This window comes from Microcaecilia unicolor, chromosome 4 (genome assembly GCF_901765095.1).
Source record: "Microcaecilia unicolor chromosome 4, aMicUni1.1, whole genome shotgun sequence".
In the NCBI taxonomy this organism is placed as follows: domain Eukaryota; kingdom Metazoa; phylum Chordata; class Amphibia; order Gymnophiona; family Siphonopidae; genus Microcaecilia; species Microcaecilia unicolor.
Genome location: NC_044034.1, coordinates 332,105,104 through 332,125,114, shown reverse-complemented (window position 1 = coordinate 332,125,114; position 20,011 = coordinate 332,105,104). Strand labels below are relative to the sequence as shown.

Below are 20,011 nucleotides of genomic sequence, written 5' to 3'. Positions count from 1 at the left end.
TTGGTGACTGCACACTATTATACCCTAGCACTGTTACAAGCCTTAACATGGATAAACCACTGATGATTGCACACCATTACAAACATTAGTATGGGTGCACTACTGCTGATTGCACACTGTTACATTTTGGCACTATTATAAGCATTAGCATGAATGCACTACTGGCAATTGCACACTGTTACACCCTGGCACTCTTGCAAGTATTAGCATGGATATGCACCTGGTGATTTATCACTGTTACATCTTGGCACTCTTTCAAGCATTAGCATGGATACTTCACTGGTGACTGCACACTATTACACCCTAGCACTGTTACAAGCATTTGGATAAACCACTGGTGGTTGCACACCATTACAAACATTAGTATGGATGCACTACTGCTGATTGCACACTGTTACATCTTGGCACTGTTATAACCATTAGCATGGATACACCATTGGTGTTTGCACACTATTATACCCTGGCACCATTACAAACATTAGCATGGATGCACTACTACTACTACTACTACTTATCATTTCTAAAGCTACTGGTGATTGCACACTGTTACAACCCAGCACTGTTACAAGCATTAGCATGGATACACCATTAGTGACTGCACACAATAGTAGTTACTCTTGTAAGCATTAGCAAGGATACTCCACTGGTGATTGCACACTGTTATACCCTGGCACAGTTACAAGCATTAGTATGGATACACCACTGGTAATTGCACATTGTTACTTTTGCAAGCACTGGCATGGATACTCAACTGGTGATTGCACATTGTTACTCTTGTAAGCATTAGTATGGATACTCCACTGGTGATTGCACACTGTTATACCCTGGCACAGTTACAAGCATTAGTATGGACACACCACTGGTAATTGCACATTGTTACTCTTGCAAGCACTGGCATGGATACTCCACTGGTGATTGCACATTGTTACTCTTGTAAGCATTAGCATGGATACTCCATTGGTGATTGCACACTGTTATACCCTGGCACAGTTACAAGCATTAGTATGGATACACCACTGGTAATTGCACATTGTTACTCTTGCAAGCACTGGCATGGATACTCCACTGGTGATTGCACAGTTATACCCTGGCACAGTTACAAGCACTATTATGGATATGCAACTGGTGATTGCACACTGTTAAATCTTGGCACTATTATAAGCATTAGCATGGACAGCACGTAGACTGCTGCATACACTTCGGGATTCTTCACATTATTAAACCATACACACTGTTACATGCATTACTGCAGATGTATTGTGGATAATAGAAAACTATTATACTGCACACACTGCTACAGATTTTACTGTGGAGGCACTGCAGGTGTCTGCACACCATTATACCCTGGCACTGCTACCACTGTTCCTCTGCATACACTCTGGCAGCCTGCACAGCAGGGGCGTATCTGCGTGGGGCCACAGGGGCCTGGGCCCCCGCAGATTTCGCCCTGGCCCCCCTCCCCGCCGTCAACCCTCCCCCGCTGCTTACTTTTGCTGGCGGGGTCCGACCCGCAATCTTCATATTTCGGCTTCCTCCGTGGCCATGTGCTTCCAGGAAGTAACGCTGCAGCGCTGATTCGTTGAATCTAGTTCGGCGTCTGACGTCCCAGCACGTCAGACGCCGAACTAGATTCAACGAATCAGCGCTGCAGCGTTACTTCCTGGAAGCACATGGCCACGGAGGAAGCCGAAATATGAAGATTGCGGGTCGGACCCCGCCAGCAAAAGTAAGCAGCGGGGGAGGGTTGACGGCGGGGAGGGGGTGGAGAGAGGCGGCGGCGGCGGCGGCGGCGGGGGGGGGGGGGGGGAGGCAAAAATGTGCCCCCCCTCTCTGGCTCTGGCCCCCCTACCGCCGGATTCCAGATACGCCCCTGCTGCACAGTATTACACACTGGCACTGTTACCAGCTATATTGCCAGCAGCTGCACATTACACTCCCAATACTGCTACATGTTACCATAGATACATTGTGGGTGTCTGCACAATACTACATCTTACTGTGAATAGATCTTGGGTGTCCTCATACCCTTATACCCCATCACTGCTACAAGTGTTACCTTGGAGTCACCATAGGTTCCTACACACTATAACACTTTTTTTTTTTTACTGCTACAAGCGTTACCATGGACACATCATGAGTGTCTATACATTATTTTACCACATACATAGATAAGCGTTACTGTGCATGTCTGCACATTATTACAACAACACTTACACTAATACATACATTACTTTGGATACACCATGGGAATCTGCACACTAGGGCACCATGGCAATTCTACAAGCATTAGTGTGCTGATGTCTATAGAGGTGTGGAGAATACATTCTCACTTGTATATACACCATATGTATATATAAAGGTACGGCAAGTACACTGCTCCCTGTGGATATGTCTGTACAGGTGCAATGCACATGCTTACAGTTGTAGTGAGCACACCCACCGGATACACTGTGGTTATTTGGACAATTGAAGAAAACACACTGTCACTATGCATATGCTTGACATCCATTATGGTGCAATGAGGAAATTGTTACCATACTGTGGCATCTCAAGGAACTCAGCCAGGACTGGGTCAGCCTGTTCCCTTGGCCATCTACCTATATTGTTGTCCTACCTGGGGATACATTTTCACCATTTGATACACTGTGGATGTTTGTGTGGTAAATGCACTGGCAATCCAAATATACTATTAGGTCCCTATTCAAACAGCAGTTATATGTTTTGCACCATGCCAAATGTATAATTACGTTTTAAAAAATATCCAAGAGCCTTATGTATAAATCCAGTATACATATAGGACCAAATTCTATAAACAGCACCAAAAAAATTGCTGCCGAAAATAACGAACTAACCCCCCCCGTTTACTAAATCGCACTAGTGGCTGACATGCGCTAACGCCGTTTGAATGGGCTGTGTTGGCTTTGCCGCACAGCTTAGTAAATGGGGATAAGTGATATTCTAAAAACAACCTTAAAAATTAGGCACCGTGTATAGAATGTGCTTAGTGCTGGGACTGGTGCCTAACTTTAGACATGAGAATTTAGACCAAGTAAAACCCTGATGTAAATCCTCATGTCGTAAATTAGGCGTGGTATTCTATAACAGCATGCATAAATTGTAGGAAAGCCCCAGATTTACCCATAACCTCCCAAGGCCGTGCCCCCTTTTTGGAGCTACACTTAAAATTTACGTGTGGATCTCCGCCACTAAAAATGCAAGCGTAAATTTCAATTAGTGTCGATAATTGATTATCCACACCTAATTATCGGTGCTAATTGGCTCATAATTCAATTACATTGCATGCACAAATTGGGTGCGCACCCAAATTTGCACATGCAGTTTTAAGCGCCATTTATAGAATTTTGGGGATAGTGGTACACAGAACAAAAGGGGTGAGATGAGGACAAACTTTAGAGCTGCAGCTTCATATAGATTATACTTATAGCTGTATCTTTCTGGCCCCTCTACATATATCCCCCGATATTCAAAGCTATTTAACCATAGCATATCAGCTGACTGGGTAAATAGCATAACAGCGCCTAACCACTAATATTCAGTGGAAGATAACTGGTTATCTCTGCTGAATACTGCCGGTTAGCGCCTAGTGCATAACTGGCTACAATGCGTGACTTATCCGGTTAGGCACCGACATCTAGCACTAAACCGGCTATGTTTAGCGTTTGAAATAGGCCATATAAATAGCAGGCCTTAACCTCTACAAAGTTAACCAGTTTGCGTTGAATATCGGCATAACTGGTTAACATTTTAGCGGGTAACCCCCCCCCTCCCCCAGATATTCAGTGCCGGTCACCAGAAATGGCCCAGCATTGCATATCCAGGTTTAACCCCAGTGAACAGCAAAAGGTATAATTTGAGCCATCCAATCCAAACATTTAACTAATCTGTACAGCACCGATATTCTGTGTCATACATTTAGGGATAAATATCTAGTCAGCAGGGGTCAGCATTTTGCTTGGCCAGCACCGGTGTTATGCCCAGTCAATGCTGGCCCATGTCTTGGCACCAGCATTGAATGATTTTCTGTGGCCAGTTATCGCTTATGTGATTAAGTGCAATATTCAGCGTGTAGCCACCTACATTAAACTGGTTAAAGATAGGACTGTGTTTTATACAGTCTGATTTGTCTGGTTAACTTAGGTGGTTAAAGTGCTGAATGTCGGTACTTAAGTACATAAATGCCTACTCCTCCCCCTGGACTGCCCACAAAATTGCTATGGCTTTAGCACTTAGTTTTTTTATATTCAGTGGCAATATTTTGTTAAGTACTACTACTACTACTATTTAGCATTTCTATAGCGCTACAAGGCATACGCAGCGCTGTTACTACTACTACTACTAAGCTCGTATAAAGCCCCACACAAATGATTAAACCGGGCAGGAGCTTCTCTTGTCCAGTTAAATCGTTTTGAATATTGAACCCATAGTTTTCATGTAGAAGGCCTAATATTCGGATATGCTATATATCCACATATGTATACTTATACAGAGCTGCCAAGGGGGCCCAACTCACTCAGTGGGAAATAAAGGACCCACCCCAGACCACCCCACTCTGCTTACCCCGCCCACACGACCTATTGCTCCACCCATTCCGACCCATTGCTCCGCCCTGATTCGCAGCCAGCACCTAGCAGCCAAAGGAGTGGTCTCCCTGTCCAGTGGCAGCAGGAAACACCTTCACAAAACATCATCTCCTGCTGCCGTGGGGTCAGCGACAGCATGAGATGCTGCTTTATGAAGGCGTTTTCTGCTGAGCTGGATGGGGAGACCACTCAGTGGGAGATTCCGGTTTCTTGGTGGGAGTGCAGGAAATGACCCGCTGAAAGCTGGAGACTTGGCAGGTCTGGTGATATGTATAATTTGGCAGCACAAGCTATACATATAAGACCAAATTCTATAAATGGTGCCTAAAAAATCATTGCCAACCCCCCTCCCCCCCCCCCACACAGCACTAGACGTCATCTAAAATTAGGCGCAGTTTATATAATACATGTAGCAATCAAAATTTAGGTGCAGACTTTTACACCAACCAAAACCTGGTGTAAATGCCCTTGCCTAATTCTATAACAATGTGCGTAATGTTTAGAAATGCCCTTAACCCGCCCATGCCTATGCCCCCTTCTGTGATCTGCGCATTAGAATTTACGCACACCACTTTACAGAATACGCTTAGAAAGCTGCACATATAAATTCTAATTAGTGGCAATTAGTGTTGATAATTGCATGTTAGTGGTCAATTATCAATGCTGATTAGCTTTTTAAGCAATTAAGTTGCACATGGAAATTGGCTCTGTGCACTGATTTGCACATGCAACTTTAGTCGCGGTTTATAGAATCTGGGGAATAATGCCACTGAATATAGGGATAAGTTGAAGCATCTAGATTAGACATTTCCAATTATTACCAAGACATTTTACTGAAAATTGACAGTATGAGTATTAATGCAGGTGCAAAGAATACATTGTTAGGCAATTGTTAAAAGCTTTTTACCTGGGGAAAATAGGCTGCCTGAATATTTCGCACCCTTTCCCTGGGTAAAAATACATGCGGGGGTCAATAATGCATGCAGCTTAACCCAGGCAAAATCTAGGTGGTCTTGCATTAGGTCAGGAGCACAATAAACTTGTAGTTTTGCATTTTCAAATCTCTGCAGATGGTTTTTTTTCTTGCGTAATTCTCACACTTTCCCTTTGAGAACAGATGCAAAGTCCCAGGGTAGAAGTACCCTCAGCCTTTGCAACTAGGTGGACAGTTTTGAAAATTGTCCCATATGCTCTTTATCTACACTGTGGCCATCTGTTGCCTGTAGATGAACTCTTCATATCTGGGTGTGATGGTTGCACTGTCATGCGCCGATAGACTGTGGGTGCCTGTTCAGGTGTGGGAAGCACACTATCACTTATGGTTATACATTCAGTTGCTTGTGTCTATCCTGGTGTAGTGAGTAAGCTGTCAGCTGTTTGGTGTCTATTAAAGGAAAATATCCACAACACTAAACAAATTATAGAGGTGAAGGTGTATCTGAATTGATCAGGCGATGAGCTTGAAGGAAAAATCTTAAATTCCAAAGGAAATGTGCGGTGATACTGTCCCAGTAGTAAAAATGCAGATAATATCACAGTCATAAAGATGACACTGTACTAATGACTGCCCAAAATATACTAACCCCCCACTTTTACAAAGCACCTGCCGCACGGTAATTCTGACACAGCCCATTCAGTTTAAATGGGCAGTGTGCTGGTATTACTGTACCGGCAGCCACTAGCGTGTCTTTGTAAAAGGAGGACAAGGGGAGTGAGTAAATATACTAAGTGATTACTCCACTGCCCAGTGGACTTGCTGTATGTATCCTCTTAACTCTCATTAATGGCACGTTATTCTGATTCTTTCTCCATCTCAGTCAGGATGAAGCTTCACACAAACTTCAAAACAGCTATTGTGGCAGATCCTGTTTTTTTCCACAATGCTGGTTAAGGATGTGCATTCGTTTGACGTGGCATGGGAAAAACCAGTTACATTTGTCATCTTATTTCATGTCAGTTTTACCTGAAACAACAGGAATAAACATGAAATTTCTGGGTTTTGTTGTGTCTTAAATAGTGTGCACTCTTGCAAAAGAGTACATACTATTTGCAAAAATGTGCACTACTGGGAAATGGTGCACTATTTTGGAAAGCACACACTATTTCCTGATAATGCACACACACATTTATTGGCAAAGAGAATGCACTCTTCCCAATAGTGTGTTCTCTTTCACAAGAATGTGCACTATTTTCCAATAGTGTGCACTCTCACAAGAATGTGCACCATTTCATAAGTGTGCACTATTTCCCAATAGTGTGCACTCTTACACAAGAATGTACACTATTTCCCAAGTGTGCACTCTTTCACAAGAGCATGCACTATTTCCCAATGGTATGCACTCTTTCACAAGAATATGCACACTTTCCAATAGAGTGCACACTACTAATAATATTGCTCCTGAAACAAAACAAAATTATAAAAAAATTCCTGTAGACCACACAGGAAACTAACAGACACGAAGGGCCCGATATTCAGCTGGCGGCAATCAGCTGACTGCCATTGGCATTAAACCTGGAAATTCAATGCCGGGCCATGTCATAGCTGATTAAGCGTGATGTTCAGCAATTAACCAGCTATGGTGAACTGCATAGGGGTAGGACTTTTATGCAATCCTATTTATACAGTTAACCTGGTTGGTTAAGCGCTGAATATTGGCACTTAACTAGCTAAGTGCTGACTCTGCCCCCAGAGTGCCCCTCAAATAGCTGGTTTTCAGTTCAGCGCTAACTGGTTAAGTGCTCCTGAAACTAGCAGTGGGCCCCAAACAGGCAGTTGAGCTGGTTAGGAACAGTTTGTTTGGTTAAATCACTTTGAATGTTGACCCTAAGTAAATTGGTGTGGTAGCCGTGTAATAAATCAAAACACAGAGAAGAAAATAAGATGATACTTTTTTTTTTATTGGACTAACTTACCCTGAAAGTTTTGGGCTACACCCCCCTAATGCTGCATCATTCACTTCTTTGGACTTAATGTAGAACTGCATTAATATTCCAGTGTCGCAACACCAGCTGCTGTTTCAAGGGGCAATTTCTCCAAATGGCTTAGTTTTGTGCATACTGTGAAAATAATGAGCCTCACTCCTAAGCCAGGGAATGCGAGTCTGTCGTATTTACTGCTATTGCTTGCTGTAGTACTTGCATTGTGCCAAAGAGAGCTTCTTTCTGGAGTTCTGGGCCTGCATCAGGGGTTCTCTATGTTTTATAATGTCCAATGTCCATTCCCGAAGCTGTGTATTGGAAAAACTCAGTGAAAGATAAGCATGTGTCTGCTTGAGCATAAAGGTTGCATGAAGCACAAACATGAAGAGACACTGTGAGTCAGTCATGGTCTAACCACAAGACATTCCTCTGCAGAATTTCACTTTTGTGTAATAGAGCAAATTAAACCCACATTGGCACAGGGGAGACCTTTCTGCATTTTTGTGACTTGGTCACACTTAGATGTGAATGAAGGTTCTGTAGTTAGTACCAATTATCCAGTCCTTTGATGTCATTCACAATGTCAACCATAGAAACAGCAGTGGCTTCCAAGAGCACTGGGCTCTCATTTTAGACTGCTGCTTGAGTGTGAGACTGTCGTATTGCGTGAAGAAAAGAGCAGGGGCTATTTATTAAATTTCTGGTGATGCAGGCGCATAGCTGAAACAGTGCCCAGGGTGAGTTCATTGGAAAATTAGCACAGGTTTGGTCTGAAGGGTTTGGATGCCCCATCATTGTGAAGAGCCAGGATCTGCCAACATAGCTGGTCTGAAGCTTGTGTGAAAGGTTATCCTCACTGAGATGTGATTTCTGAGCAACCTGCCATCACTGAATGTTGAGATAATACAGCAAGTCTGCAGAATAGTTATCACTTTAGAACACAGTAACATAGATAGTGGCAAATAAAGACCAACTTGGCCCATCCAGTCTTCCCAATAGATGGTTAGGGTTTGAATTGCTACTCCATGCAGTTTACCTCCCCATGCTTTCAATAAGGTTTTTAACTGCAGCGCCATGCAGTTTAAATTCCTCTCCTCTCAAGTCTTCCTACAAAGAGTAAAAGTCATTTCAGTGCTGTTTTGGGCAGATATGGTTTCACCCTTTTGCTCTTAGAAACTCTCTGTGCATATTCCACCTCTACTTGAATTACATCACCGTTTTTGTCTCTGCCAGGTCATTCCATGTGTCCACCACAGTTTCCATGAAAAAAAAAATGTTTCCTGAGGCAGCTCCCAAGCTTACGGCCCTGCAGCTTCATATTATGATAATATGATTCTTAATTTAGACCCTGTATTGTCTGCAACAAGAATTCTTGTGTAAAACAATCAAGGTTCTGGGTACTTTCCGAGATTCTGTCCTCACCATGGATAATCAAGTGGCTTTCATTACCAGGAAGGTATTTTTAAATCTTATATTCCTATGACAAATTAGGTCTTCCCTCTATGATGACAATTGAAAGCAACTAGTGAAAGCTATTATACACTCCTTCTTGGACTACTGTAACTTGGAGCCCTGTTTTATATAGAGGGTAGAGACTGGAATTAAGATGTCCAGGTCAGGACCCGTCATTGCAGAGCCTCATGTAAAATACCTGCAGGAGTGCAAGTGTGTGTGTCAGCACACACAGAGGGAGCAGCCATTTTACAAATATACATATAGAAAAAAATGAATGGCACGGAACCAACATTTTCCACGTGTAGGTGTCAGCCCTTACACGTGGAAATAGCGATTTCACCATGTGCAGGTGGCACTACTTCCACGTGTAGCAGCCCATTTTACAAAACTGCAGATGTAAATACCACTAATTAAGTAGTTATGCCACAGTTTTAGCATGGTTTCCTTTTGGAGACAGCACTTAACTATATAGGATTCAAGATAATGACTCCCTTAATCCCTCATATAGAGCTCTGCTCTAAATGAGCACTTTTTAAAAATACTTATGGATGCCTTTGAGCAGGTGCAAATCCCAACATGGAAATCCCCCCACCCCCATCCAAGTATATTCCCTTTGTAAAATGGGGAATACACATATACATTTTAGGTGCCCTGAGGGCACACAGTAGGAGCCTATTCAATAAAGGAACCTGGGCATCTGTGGCAGGGACAAAGGCAACCTAAGTGGGAGCCCCACCTATGTTCCATTTTTAATGCATGGGTTTGATTCTAGTATTCATGCACTAACATGGGAAGTGGATAATGAGCTTACACAGAAACCCCCCCTCACACACACACACACACAAAGAAATAATGAAGAAAAAGACTAGTCTCACTCCTCAGCCTAACCCAACAGTTGCTGGGAGCTCCGCCCACCCCGCTCAACCTCTTCTGCAGCAGGTGCTCATGCCAGGAGTAAGTCAACCGATCTCCTGGTTGGTTGGACCTGGAGCAGCACTTCTGATTGGCTGGCTCTGCTGCTAGTCATTTGTTTCCTAATGGGACTTAGAAATAAAGGTCAACAAATCAGTAGTAGGTAAGACTTTTTTTTTTCTCCAGTTGGATTTGATGTAATTAATTTGTGGTGGGCCTTTCACCAGAATTAGGAATTACATCAGATTTAAAAAATTATATAAAAAATGACACAATCTGAAGTTGAAGCACAAGCTAGGACATCAGAGCCACAGCATCACTGCAAGCCTAATACATATTGAGATAGACATGGGGAAGCCATTGCTTGCCCCAGGATTGGTAGCATGGAATGTTGCTACTCTCTGGGATTCTGGAATGTTGTCATTATTTGGGATTCTGGAATGTTGTTACTCTTTGGGTTTCTGCCAGGTAGATTGGCCACTGGGCTAGATGGACCATTGGTCTGACCCAGTATGTATGCCCTCCTTACAAATACCTGCTTTGTAAGTTAAGCTTCTATTTGCAGAATTGTGTTTAGGCGACCAGCTAGCACATGCATGTAAATGCTAGTATTCTAAGCATTTACACATGCAGTGGTCCATACATGTTAGCACCCAGTTTACAGAATCACCCTTATGCTATACAGCTCCATTTCATTGGAACAAATTGCCTGACGGATTGGTCTTGTCTTACTTTATTTTTAGAATGAAGTAGTTAGGTAGGACATGACTACAAAGGCATTTCACTCCAGGTCAGATTGGTTAGTCCAGAAATACTTATGAATTTTATAGGGTGTTTTATAAAATAATTATTCATTGTCTGATTTTATTATCTAATTGAATGATGATAATCAAGAGAGTACTGGGCTATAGCTGCACCTGCTGTCCCCCCCCCCCCCCAACCCAATTCACTATAGCTAATGAGAGGAGATAGTGAGCTGGGAACAATTTTTGCACCTCTCCATATTTGCAATCTGTGTAGCCGTAATGCTTGCACAGCCCTTGGCATGGTGCTGACCGTAATCCATTGTAATTGTTGTATTTTATTGTAGTGCATTTTGATTGCCATAATCTAACTTGATATCTTTGTGAGTTAAAAGGATAAAAATAAATCCTAAATTAAATGACATTCATGTCCTGTAGTACTTTTTTCCATTCAAAAAATATTCACTTCTTGTGCATTAATACCTTTCATATATTTAAATATTTGTATCATATCTTCCCTGTTCTTCCTCTCCTCTAGAGTATATATGTATATTCAGATAAGTACATAAGTAATGCCACACTGGGAAAAGACCAAGGGTCCATCGAGCCCAGCATCCTGTCCACGACAGCGGCCAATCCAGGCCAAGGGCACCTGGCGAGCTTCCCAAACGTACAAACATTCTACTCTACTCTCTCATGTCTTCAGACACAGACCCCACACAATTGTGGCCACTTGTCTCTAGATTGCCTGCAGCCTCTTTATATCCTTACTGAGATACATCCTCCAAAACTGAGCAAAATATTCCAAGTGAAGCCTCACCAACGAACTGCAGAGGGGTATCACCACCTCCTTTCCTCTGCTGGTAAGGCTTCTCCTATGCAGCCCAGCAGCTCTCTAGATGTGGCCACTGCCTTATCCCATTGCTTAGATACCTTGAGACCCTCAGACATTATCATCCCAAGGTGCTTGTCCTGGCTTGTGGACTACTGCCTGCCAGGCGAATCTTTGCATTTTCTTGCGCATAAACTTAATTGACAAATTTTTGTTTAGTTTATTTAGGTTCTGTAAATGACTTCTCATATTGTCTACTTCCTTCAGGATGTCCACCATGAAAGGCAAACTTTTCTCTCTAAGAGACCCTTTTACCAAGCAGCGCTAAAGAGTGACCTTCGCTAAGCCCAGCATGGGTCTTTCCCACGCGCTGAGGCCATTTTTAGTGCGGCAGTAAAATGACCCCATTTTCCATTTTTCCTATTAATGGCCACACGCTAATTTCCCCATTAGCCCATGGCCATTAGCGTGCGAGTCCTTCCCGCCACCTATTTTTAAGGCAGTGAGGGCTCACATGCTAACCACGCGCTAACTGGTCAGCACACGGTGATGTAGCTGTGCTAACAGATTAACGCAGAAGAGGCCTACTCTCTGCCCTAGACACTACCCCAGCGCTAAAAAATAAATTCTATTTTTTAGCACATGGGTAGTGCGTGCCGATTCCCAAACTACCACAGGATGCCTGAGCACGGCCCGCGGTAGTGCTTTTTAACCTGTGGTAAGCACACGTTAGTGACTACTGCAGTTTAGTAACAGTTCCCTTGAGTCTTTGGCAATGTAGTTCACACATACTGAATATTTTTGGCAGCCACTGCCATAGTGCATCAGGTTTATGGCTGTGACAATAGCTGCACCCCAAATATTTTCTCTAGTGAGACAGTATCACTACACATTTCCTTTGGGATCCTGGTGTACTTTTTCTGCTTAGTTTTAGGTGGGTGGGGGAGGGAGGGTAAGGAGTAGGCAGGTCTTATTAGTGGTGGAGGGAAGGAAGCCAATTCAGCACTAGCATCTGGAGAATCTGGGAAGGAGCTGCACTCCCCCTTCCCTTATTTACACCTATGCTTTGGGATATATGATTACCTGATCAACTTTGATACCCTTCATTTCTATAATTTGTTTACTGCACTAAAGGTCCTTATAAGTTGTTTGGATGCTCTGTCTTTATTAGGTGGCTGTGATAGCATTTTGGGATACCTGACCTGCATTTTTAACTTATATAGATTCCTATCTTATAGTGATATATGTACATACATTGCATTTGCTTGTCCAGGTATGAGAGGTACACCATCCCATGCTGATAGACTGCAGGTCTCTCTTTAGCCCAGGTCTGGGGGCTACATTGTCACAGGTACAGGGTAAGAAGGGGCAGGAAGATGGTAGAGCCAGCAGACAATATGCCAAGAATTCATTTAGAAGTACGCCTCTCCGTATGTGATTTATGGCTGGCCCTGTATTTTCAAAGGGAAATCTCATGGGGTGTTTCTCTTTGGAAAATGTTCTTGCAAGCTCCTCTGTGGGGTTTAAAAATTCCCTCCCAAGTGTCAATAACCACAGCATTGGTGTCTTGTCTTCATCACTATTGTTTTGTTCAGTCATGCTGACTGCGTAACAGTTTGTCAAGTTTACACATTGATATTTTTAGCAAAATATTTTTTTTTTCAAAGTCCCTAAAATCAGACAGAATGAAGTTCTTAGGTGGGACGTGGTTAGGAAGGCATTTTACTCTGGATCAGGAAGCTCTGCCTCAGACAGAAGATTCATCTTTACAAATGTAGAAAACAAACTTGGAGCCTGATCCAGTTCAGCATTGGAGGGGGTTAAACCCCTTCTCACCTGTGCTACAGCCTGTGTCTGCATAGTCCCTGCTTTATGAAGTTCTGTGTGTGGCTGCATGCTTCTCTCTGCATGTACTGTCTGTGTGTTTCTCGTGTGTATCTGTGTGCTGCTCATTGTGTGTTACTGTTTCCACATTACCCTTGTGTGTGTGTGTGTGTGTACACGCTTCTCTGTGTTACTGTTCCCATGTTTCTTATCTGCATATATGGCACATATATTTGTGTTTTTTATTCCTCTGTGTGTCCTGCCTCCATGCATCCTGTCTGTGTGCTCCTCTCTGTATGTCTTTAGTTCCAGGTTTCCTGTCTTTGTGGTGGTGAGTTTTTTTTTTTTGTCATTTCCAATTGTGGGCGAGGCTGTGTAGATTCATGTGTTTCTGCAGATATGCAGGTTTAGTCTTTGTGCATACACCTTGGTGTCTGAAGTTGTGGAATTGTTCTCATGTGTATTTTGGTCTGGCATGAAAGCAGGCACCTAATTGAGCATACGTGTGTATATGTGTTTATGTGTCAGCATATCTTTGTATTCATAGACAGTACATAGCATGTGTATGCACTCATGAAAGAGTAATCATACATGTGCTTGCATGTGTGCATGGTTGCCTATGCACCACACATTAAGTGTATTCAGACTGGAGTTTGTCTGTGGTTTTGTACTTGGAGGTTGTGTTGTTCTCATCCAGCTTTTAGGGTGCCGATATGACATGGAGCACGTTCCCAGCATGACAACGGAGAATCACTTCCGTGTGTGCAGTGTGTCCTGGAATTTGGTACTTGTGTAGCGCAGGTGAAATCCTTTCTTGTTAATTGTGTCATCAGAATGGAATTTGATCATCACTGAATCTCCAGCAGAATAAACTTCTTCAGGTGGCTGATGGGGGGAAAAAAGCAAGAAGTTAATTGTCGAGCAAAAAAATATCCTCAGCCTAGAACTGGTCACTCCTTCAGTCTGTTTTAGTGTCAGAAAGAGAGGGAGAGGCTCCGTCAGTCTGTGTTAGTATCAGGTAGAGCAAGAGGGGCTCCCTCAGTCAGTGTGAGGTACAGGAAGGGGGCTCCCTCAGCCTCTGTTAGTGTCAGGTACAGGGAGAGGGACTCCCTAAGTCCGTGTTAGTATCAGGTACAAGGAGAGGGGCTGCCTCGGTTCATGCTAGAATCAGGTACAGGGGCTCCCTCAGTCACTATTAATGTCAGGTACAAGGAGAGGGGGGTCCCTCAGTCCATGTTAGTGTACAGTACAGGGGCTCCCTCAGGCTGTGTTAATGTCATAATAACATAGTAGATGACAACAGATAATGACTGAAATGGCTCATCTAGTTTGCCTTGTAAGGAGTTTAGGGCTGTAACTGCTAGTCCTTGTAGGTATCCCCCCACCCTTCCCATGCCTTCATATTTGGTTGTAACTACTGTAAGCTACACATGTCCCTGCCACGTGTCCACCAATTGCAGTGTATAAATGTAAGGTACATCGATATTGGTTATGCTAGTATTCTTTAACAGAATCAGCCCCCGCCCCCCAGATATACTAGTAGAATGTATGCTTACTGTACATCATCAGGACGTCTAAGTGGAAGTGCTCAATTATGGAATTAACTTAATAGCAGCTACCATTATAGGGTTAAATCTCCTATTCTTGATTTTTCAGTGACATTAAATGGATAGTGCCTCTGACAATTCTTATAGTGCACTCTGGCAGTGGCGTAGCCAGGAATTTTGAACAGAGGGTGCATCTCACACCACATCTCTTTCCACCTCCCCCCCCCCCCCCCCCCCGCCATGCCTTAAAATCACTTCCAGTCTCCTCCTGGGCAGCACCAGTGACACTCATAGTCTGCCTGTGGCCTGCACCAGAACTTTCTCTCTGAAGAACCATCCCACCTTTCAGAAAACAGGAAGTTGCATCAGAAGGGTCGGGTGGTTCAGAGAGAAAGCCTCGGTGCAGGTAACCTATGAGTGCTGCTGCTACTGGCACGGCCTGGGAGAAGACTGGAGGTGATTTTAAGACAAAGAGGGTGGGGGGTGGGGGGATCGGGGAGAGGGAAGGAATCTCAAGAGCTTTGCAGGGCCAGGAAGGAAGAGATGCAGTGGAAGGGACTGATTGGGGGTGCGTACGCAACACACACACACAACTTGAATGGATAAGCCACTGTACCCTGGCACTATTTGGATAGTATTAGAGCATAGTGAGGGTAGAGCATGGGCACTGTTCCATCTAAATTGAGTGGGAGTCCTTCACCTACAGTCCTGCCAGTGGGGGTTGCTGTTTCACCATCACATTTTGAATAGTGAGGGACAGGCAAGCTCTGCGGGTTCCAGGGAATCTGCCTGTCCCTGGTGATTGAAAACACAACATTGAAGCAACCCCCTTCCCCTGCCAGTGGCGTAGCAAGGGGGGGGGGGGGGGGCGGGAGGGGCAGTCTGCTCCAGGTGTCAGCTCGGGGGGGGGGGGGGGTGCTCCCTGCCAGCTCCCCCCCCTTGCCACATCAACACCCCCCCTGACCAGTGCCTACCCTCCTCAGCTCCCTCCGGCTCCAACCAGCTCCCACACCCTACCTTTAAAGAAATTTCGGAAGCCGTGGAGAGGCAAGGCGCAGCGCCTCGCGCCTGCATGTAAAAGAAGCGTGGATCCTCATCGGGCCTTTCCTCATGCTGTCTGTTCCGCCCTCCGCTGACGCAACTTCCTATTTCTGCAAGGGCGGGACAGATAGCGTGAGGAAAGGCCCGATGACGATCCACGCTTTTTTTACATGCAGGCGCAAGGCGCTGTGCCTCGCCTCTCTACGGCTTCTGAAATTTCTTTAAAGGTAGGATGCGGGAGCTGGTTGGAGGGAGCTGAGGAGGGTAGGCACTGGATCGGGGTGGGGGGGGGGTGTTGATGCGCCGAGGGGAGTGTCATCGTGCTGCACCCGGGGGGGGGGGTGCAATGGCAAACTGCTCCGGGTGGCAGCCCTCCTTGCTACGCCACTGCCCCCTGCAATGGGAGGAATGCTGTTGGAGGACTCCTGCTCAGCTTAGAGGGATCAGCGAGCATGGGGTTTCCCTAACTCTGTGGATAGCGGGTGATAATCTGTCGCTATCTGTACAACTATCCAGTTTAATTTAGGAAGCAGAAAAGCTCTCCTAAATTAAATTGATTCTTGTTATTATCAAAGAGCCAGTGGCTGTATGTATATTCAGCACCGCTGACAATCCAGATATACATAAATGCCACGACTGGTTTTTAAAAACCTACTTGTCGCACAGTCTAAATATTGACCCTAATGCAGTTATGGATCCATCTCCTTTGGGCTCAGGCCCACTCAGCATTGGCACACCCTATATGCCGCTGGCAGGGATCCCCAAGTCCTGCCAGCTGAAAATGTCTGCGAAGATAACTGAGCATAGGCCGGGTGCAGGCATTGAGGGTGGCTCACTAAAGCTTCTGCTGACCAAGATGTGCAGGAGGGAGTTCAGTATACCTTCACAGACGTCTTCAGCTGGCAGGGCTTGGGGATCCCCGCCAGGGCCGTGCCTAGGGTCTCTGGCGCCCCCCTGCAGACCATCAGTTGGCGCCCCCCTGCAGACTATCAGTTGGTGCGTGTGCGTGCGGGCACGTGCATGCCCCCCCCAACCTGCCTGGCTCCAAGGCACGTGAAGAGCTGGGTGGTGTCAAAGAGCCGAGCGCTGCTCCCCCAAGCTGCCGTCTGGGTCGCGATGGAGGAAATGGCTGAGTTTGGCCTGAGCCTCCTCCGCTCCATCCCCGATTCCCCGGCGCTTTAAATTTACCTCTCTCCGCCTCCGGCTCCGACGTCTGCGCAGTGTCAGTGAACACGCTGCCTGTCTGACGTCTCTCCACCAGCCTTCCCTTCGCTCGTTTGTTCCCTCTGTGTCCCGCCTTCTTCTGATGTCATTTCCTGAGGGCGGGACACAGAGGGAATGAACGCCCGAAGGAAAGGCTGGTGGAGAGACGTCAGACAGGCAGCGCTTTCACTGACGCTGCGCAGACGTCGGAGGCGGAGTGAGGTAAATTTAAAGCGCCGGGGAATTGGGGATGGAGCGGAGGAGTCGACGCCACGGCGCCCTTGAAGGCAGGTGCCCCCCTGCGGCGCTTACCTCGCTTACTGTGTTGGCACGGCCCTGATCCCCGCCAGCTCAGGTATTTAATATTTGAATTGGGGGTAGGGGCATGGAGAAGGAGGGGCTACAATGAGGACACTGTGCCCTTCCATTATGGCAGTACAACCACCCCAAATTTAGGGTCTGTATACACTACTGCCCTGATATCTTTTTGTTTGACATGTGGCTCCTCAGCATCAATAGTTTAAGTTGCAGAAGGTTGCAGAATTAGGGAAACTCACCCCTGAGCCACAGTAACGTCCAAGGCGTGGAGCTGTGCTATCATAGCCGTCGAAGAGCTCCATGTAGTCATAGCCACAATCCGCTTCTTCTTCAATCTCAAAGGTCTGGAAGATGAGCTCCACACCGTAGCCCTCTTCTGCCACAATGACCCACTCACAATCAGAGGCACCGGGGTAGTTATTGTCTCCAAACTGAGCGTGGGAGTACAGATCCTTAGTCTTCACCTCTGCTCTCAAGTGGCCACCACATTCTTAAGTGACAAGGGGGTAAAAAACAAGGAATAATGCAACAGCTCTATCAGAAAAACATTCTGCCAACAGGTTCAGTATGCACACTACAATGCATACACAATCTCATTATACGTCACACACACACACCACTTTTACGCTGACATTAAATATTTACAGGGAAATGGACAAAAGGGGCAATATCAGGAATGTTATGTAAATTATTATCCATAAAATGGGAAATAAAGTCATTTTCCTGGTGGCAGTCAGTGTTTCTTTAAGCACTGACTGCTGTATGCTAAATTAGACCTGGATATTCAGTGCTGGGCCATGTCCAGACACTACCACTAAATATTATGGCATGACTGGGCATGAATAGAGAAATAGAATGGCAAGCTCTCATTTAATCTTTTCCCGCCGTTTGGAAACAGCTGATGCCTGACATATATTCTGCGCATGTGTGGGCGTTCGAGAGTAGGTTTGTGAACCGGACAGGGTGGGGCTCTTCCCTGGTTCTGCTGAACAGTGAGTTATATTTTGGATTTTCTGCTGTAGAGGAGTACATTTTACATTTTAAGTTTTGTATGGTTATTCTACACTTATTTTTAGATATGAGATGAAGTGCTGGTTTTATACAATCTCTAACCTGTATTTCAGATCAGTTCCCCTGAAGACGCCATTAGTTTGGCGAAACATGGCCCATGTAGGGAACTAAAATTGCTGAACTGTGATTCCTTTGTTCTTAAATTCTGTACGGAATGATTCTTTGAAAAAAGTATTGCAGTGGACAAGAACTTTGCAGGAAGAAGATCTTTGATTTTGCACAATCTCCACTTAAGCTAAGTAGCTGTTATTCATTTTTTTGAACATCAGTTCTTAATATTTTTCTTGGACTTTGCCCATCTATTGAACATTACTATTAGGATGGAGGTAGGATGTGCTATGATGTAAAGGTGGTGTCCCTGCAAAGCTTGGATTTTCAGTCCACAGCAATACACCAAAAAAACTGAGCACAACAAATAAATATCTATATATTTTATTGGATTCTGCATAAAAAATAATTATGTATATAATATGAGTAATGAGATAAAAAAAATTTTTGCTTTAAAATTTTCATGAAGGTTTCTGTTATATTTACCATGACTGGGCATGTGCCAGCCACCAGCACTTATGCAGGTTCTTGGTTAATATCCAGCTAGAACCCGCTTAAGACATTTATGTGAGTCCCAGCAATATTAGCTGGGACCTGCATAAAAGAATTTGTCAGGTCTTCCACCCCCTCTATCACCCGGCTCTAATTCCCCCCATGCCTCCCTGTTCAGATCCTACTTCCTAATTCAGCACCCTCCTGATCTGATCTCTCTGCTCAGCTGAGAACCCCCCCTCCGATGCTACTCCCACCCACCCTGACCCCCGAAATCCATGCTGGTTTACGGAACAGGGCAGGAGCAGTCCCTTTCTGCTCCCTTCTGTCCGGCTCTGGGTGCAAAATGGTACTACCGCTAAGGGTCAGCCCTTTGGAAGGATGCTTGGGTACATAGGAAAGAGAATGGTAACAGTGGAGAGTGGAAATAGATCCACATCAGAAATGCACCAAAACATCAGATCCTGTCCACCTTTTCTTGGAGAGGAATGGTCATGAGGAGAAAGGGGGTGATAGTGCCTCTGTATAAGTCTCTGGTGAGACCTCATTTGGAATAATTTAAACAGGATAGTATAGAGGAGATATGATAGAGACATTTACATTACCTCCAAGGTAAAAATGCACATGACAGGGACCTCTTTCAACAGAAGGATGGCTCTGGAACAAGGGGTTCAGTTTAGTTTATTAAGGGGTCCTTTTACTAAATAGCAGTAAGCACTAATGCGTGCTTACCATGCAGGAAAATGCACTACCGTGAGGCGCACTCAAGCATCCCGCTGTAACATAGTAGATGACGGCAGAAAAAGACCTGCACGGTCCATCCAGTCTGCCCAACAAGATAAACTCATATGTGCTACTTTTTGTGTATACCTGACCTTGATCTGTTTCTGCCATTTTCAGGGCTCAGCCCGTAGAAGTCTGCCCAGCACTAGCCCCGCCTCCCACCACCGGCTCTGCCACCCAATCTCAGCTAAGCTTCTGAGGATCCATTCCTTCTGAACAGGA

At 44.9% G+C, this 20,011-nt stretch overlaps 1 protein-coding gene across 1 annotated transcript in view; it reads right to left on the bottom strand.

The window, feature by feature from the left end:
• Window positions 1-13,614: 13,614 nt before the first annotated feature.
• The window catches only part of BMP1 (bone morphogenetic protein 1), a 232,114-nt gene continuing 225,717 nt past the window's right edge, over window positions 13,615-20,011 (bottom strand). Inside the window, exons 19-20 of the mRNA XM_030202005.1 lie at window positions 17,635-17,885; window positions 13,615-14,171 (exon numbers count right to left, since the gene is read on the bottom strand). Coding sequence (XP_030057865.1) covers window positions 14,037-14,171; window positions 17,635-17,885 — 386 coding nt within the window. The 3' untranslated portion in view covers window positions 13,615-14,036. The remainder of the gene's footprint in view (window positions 14,172-17,634; window positions 17,886-20,011) is intronic.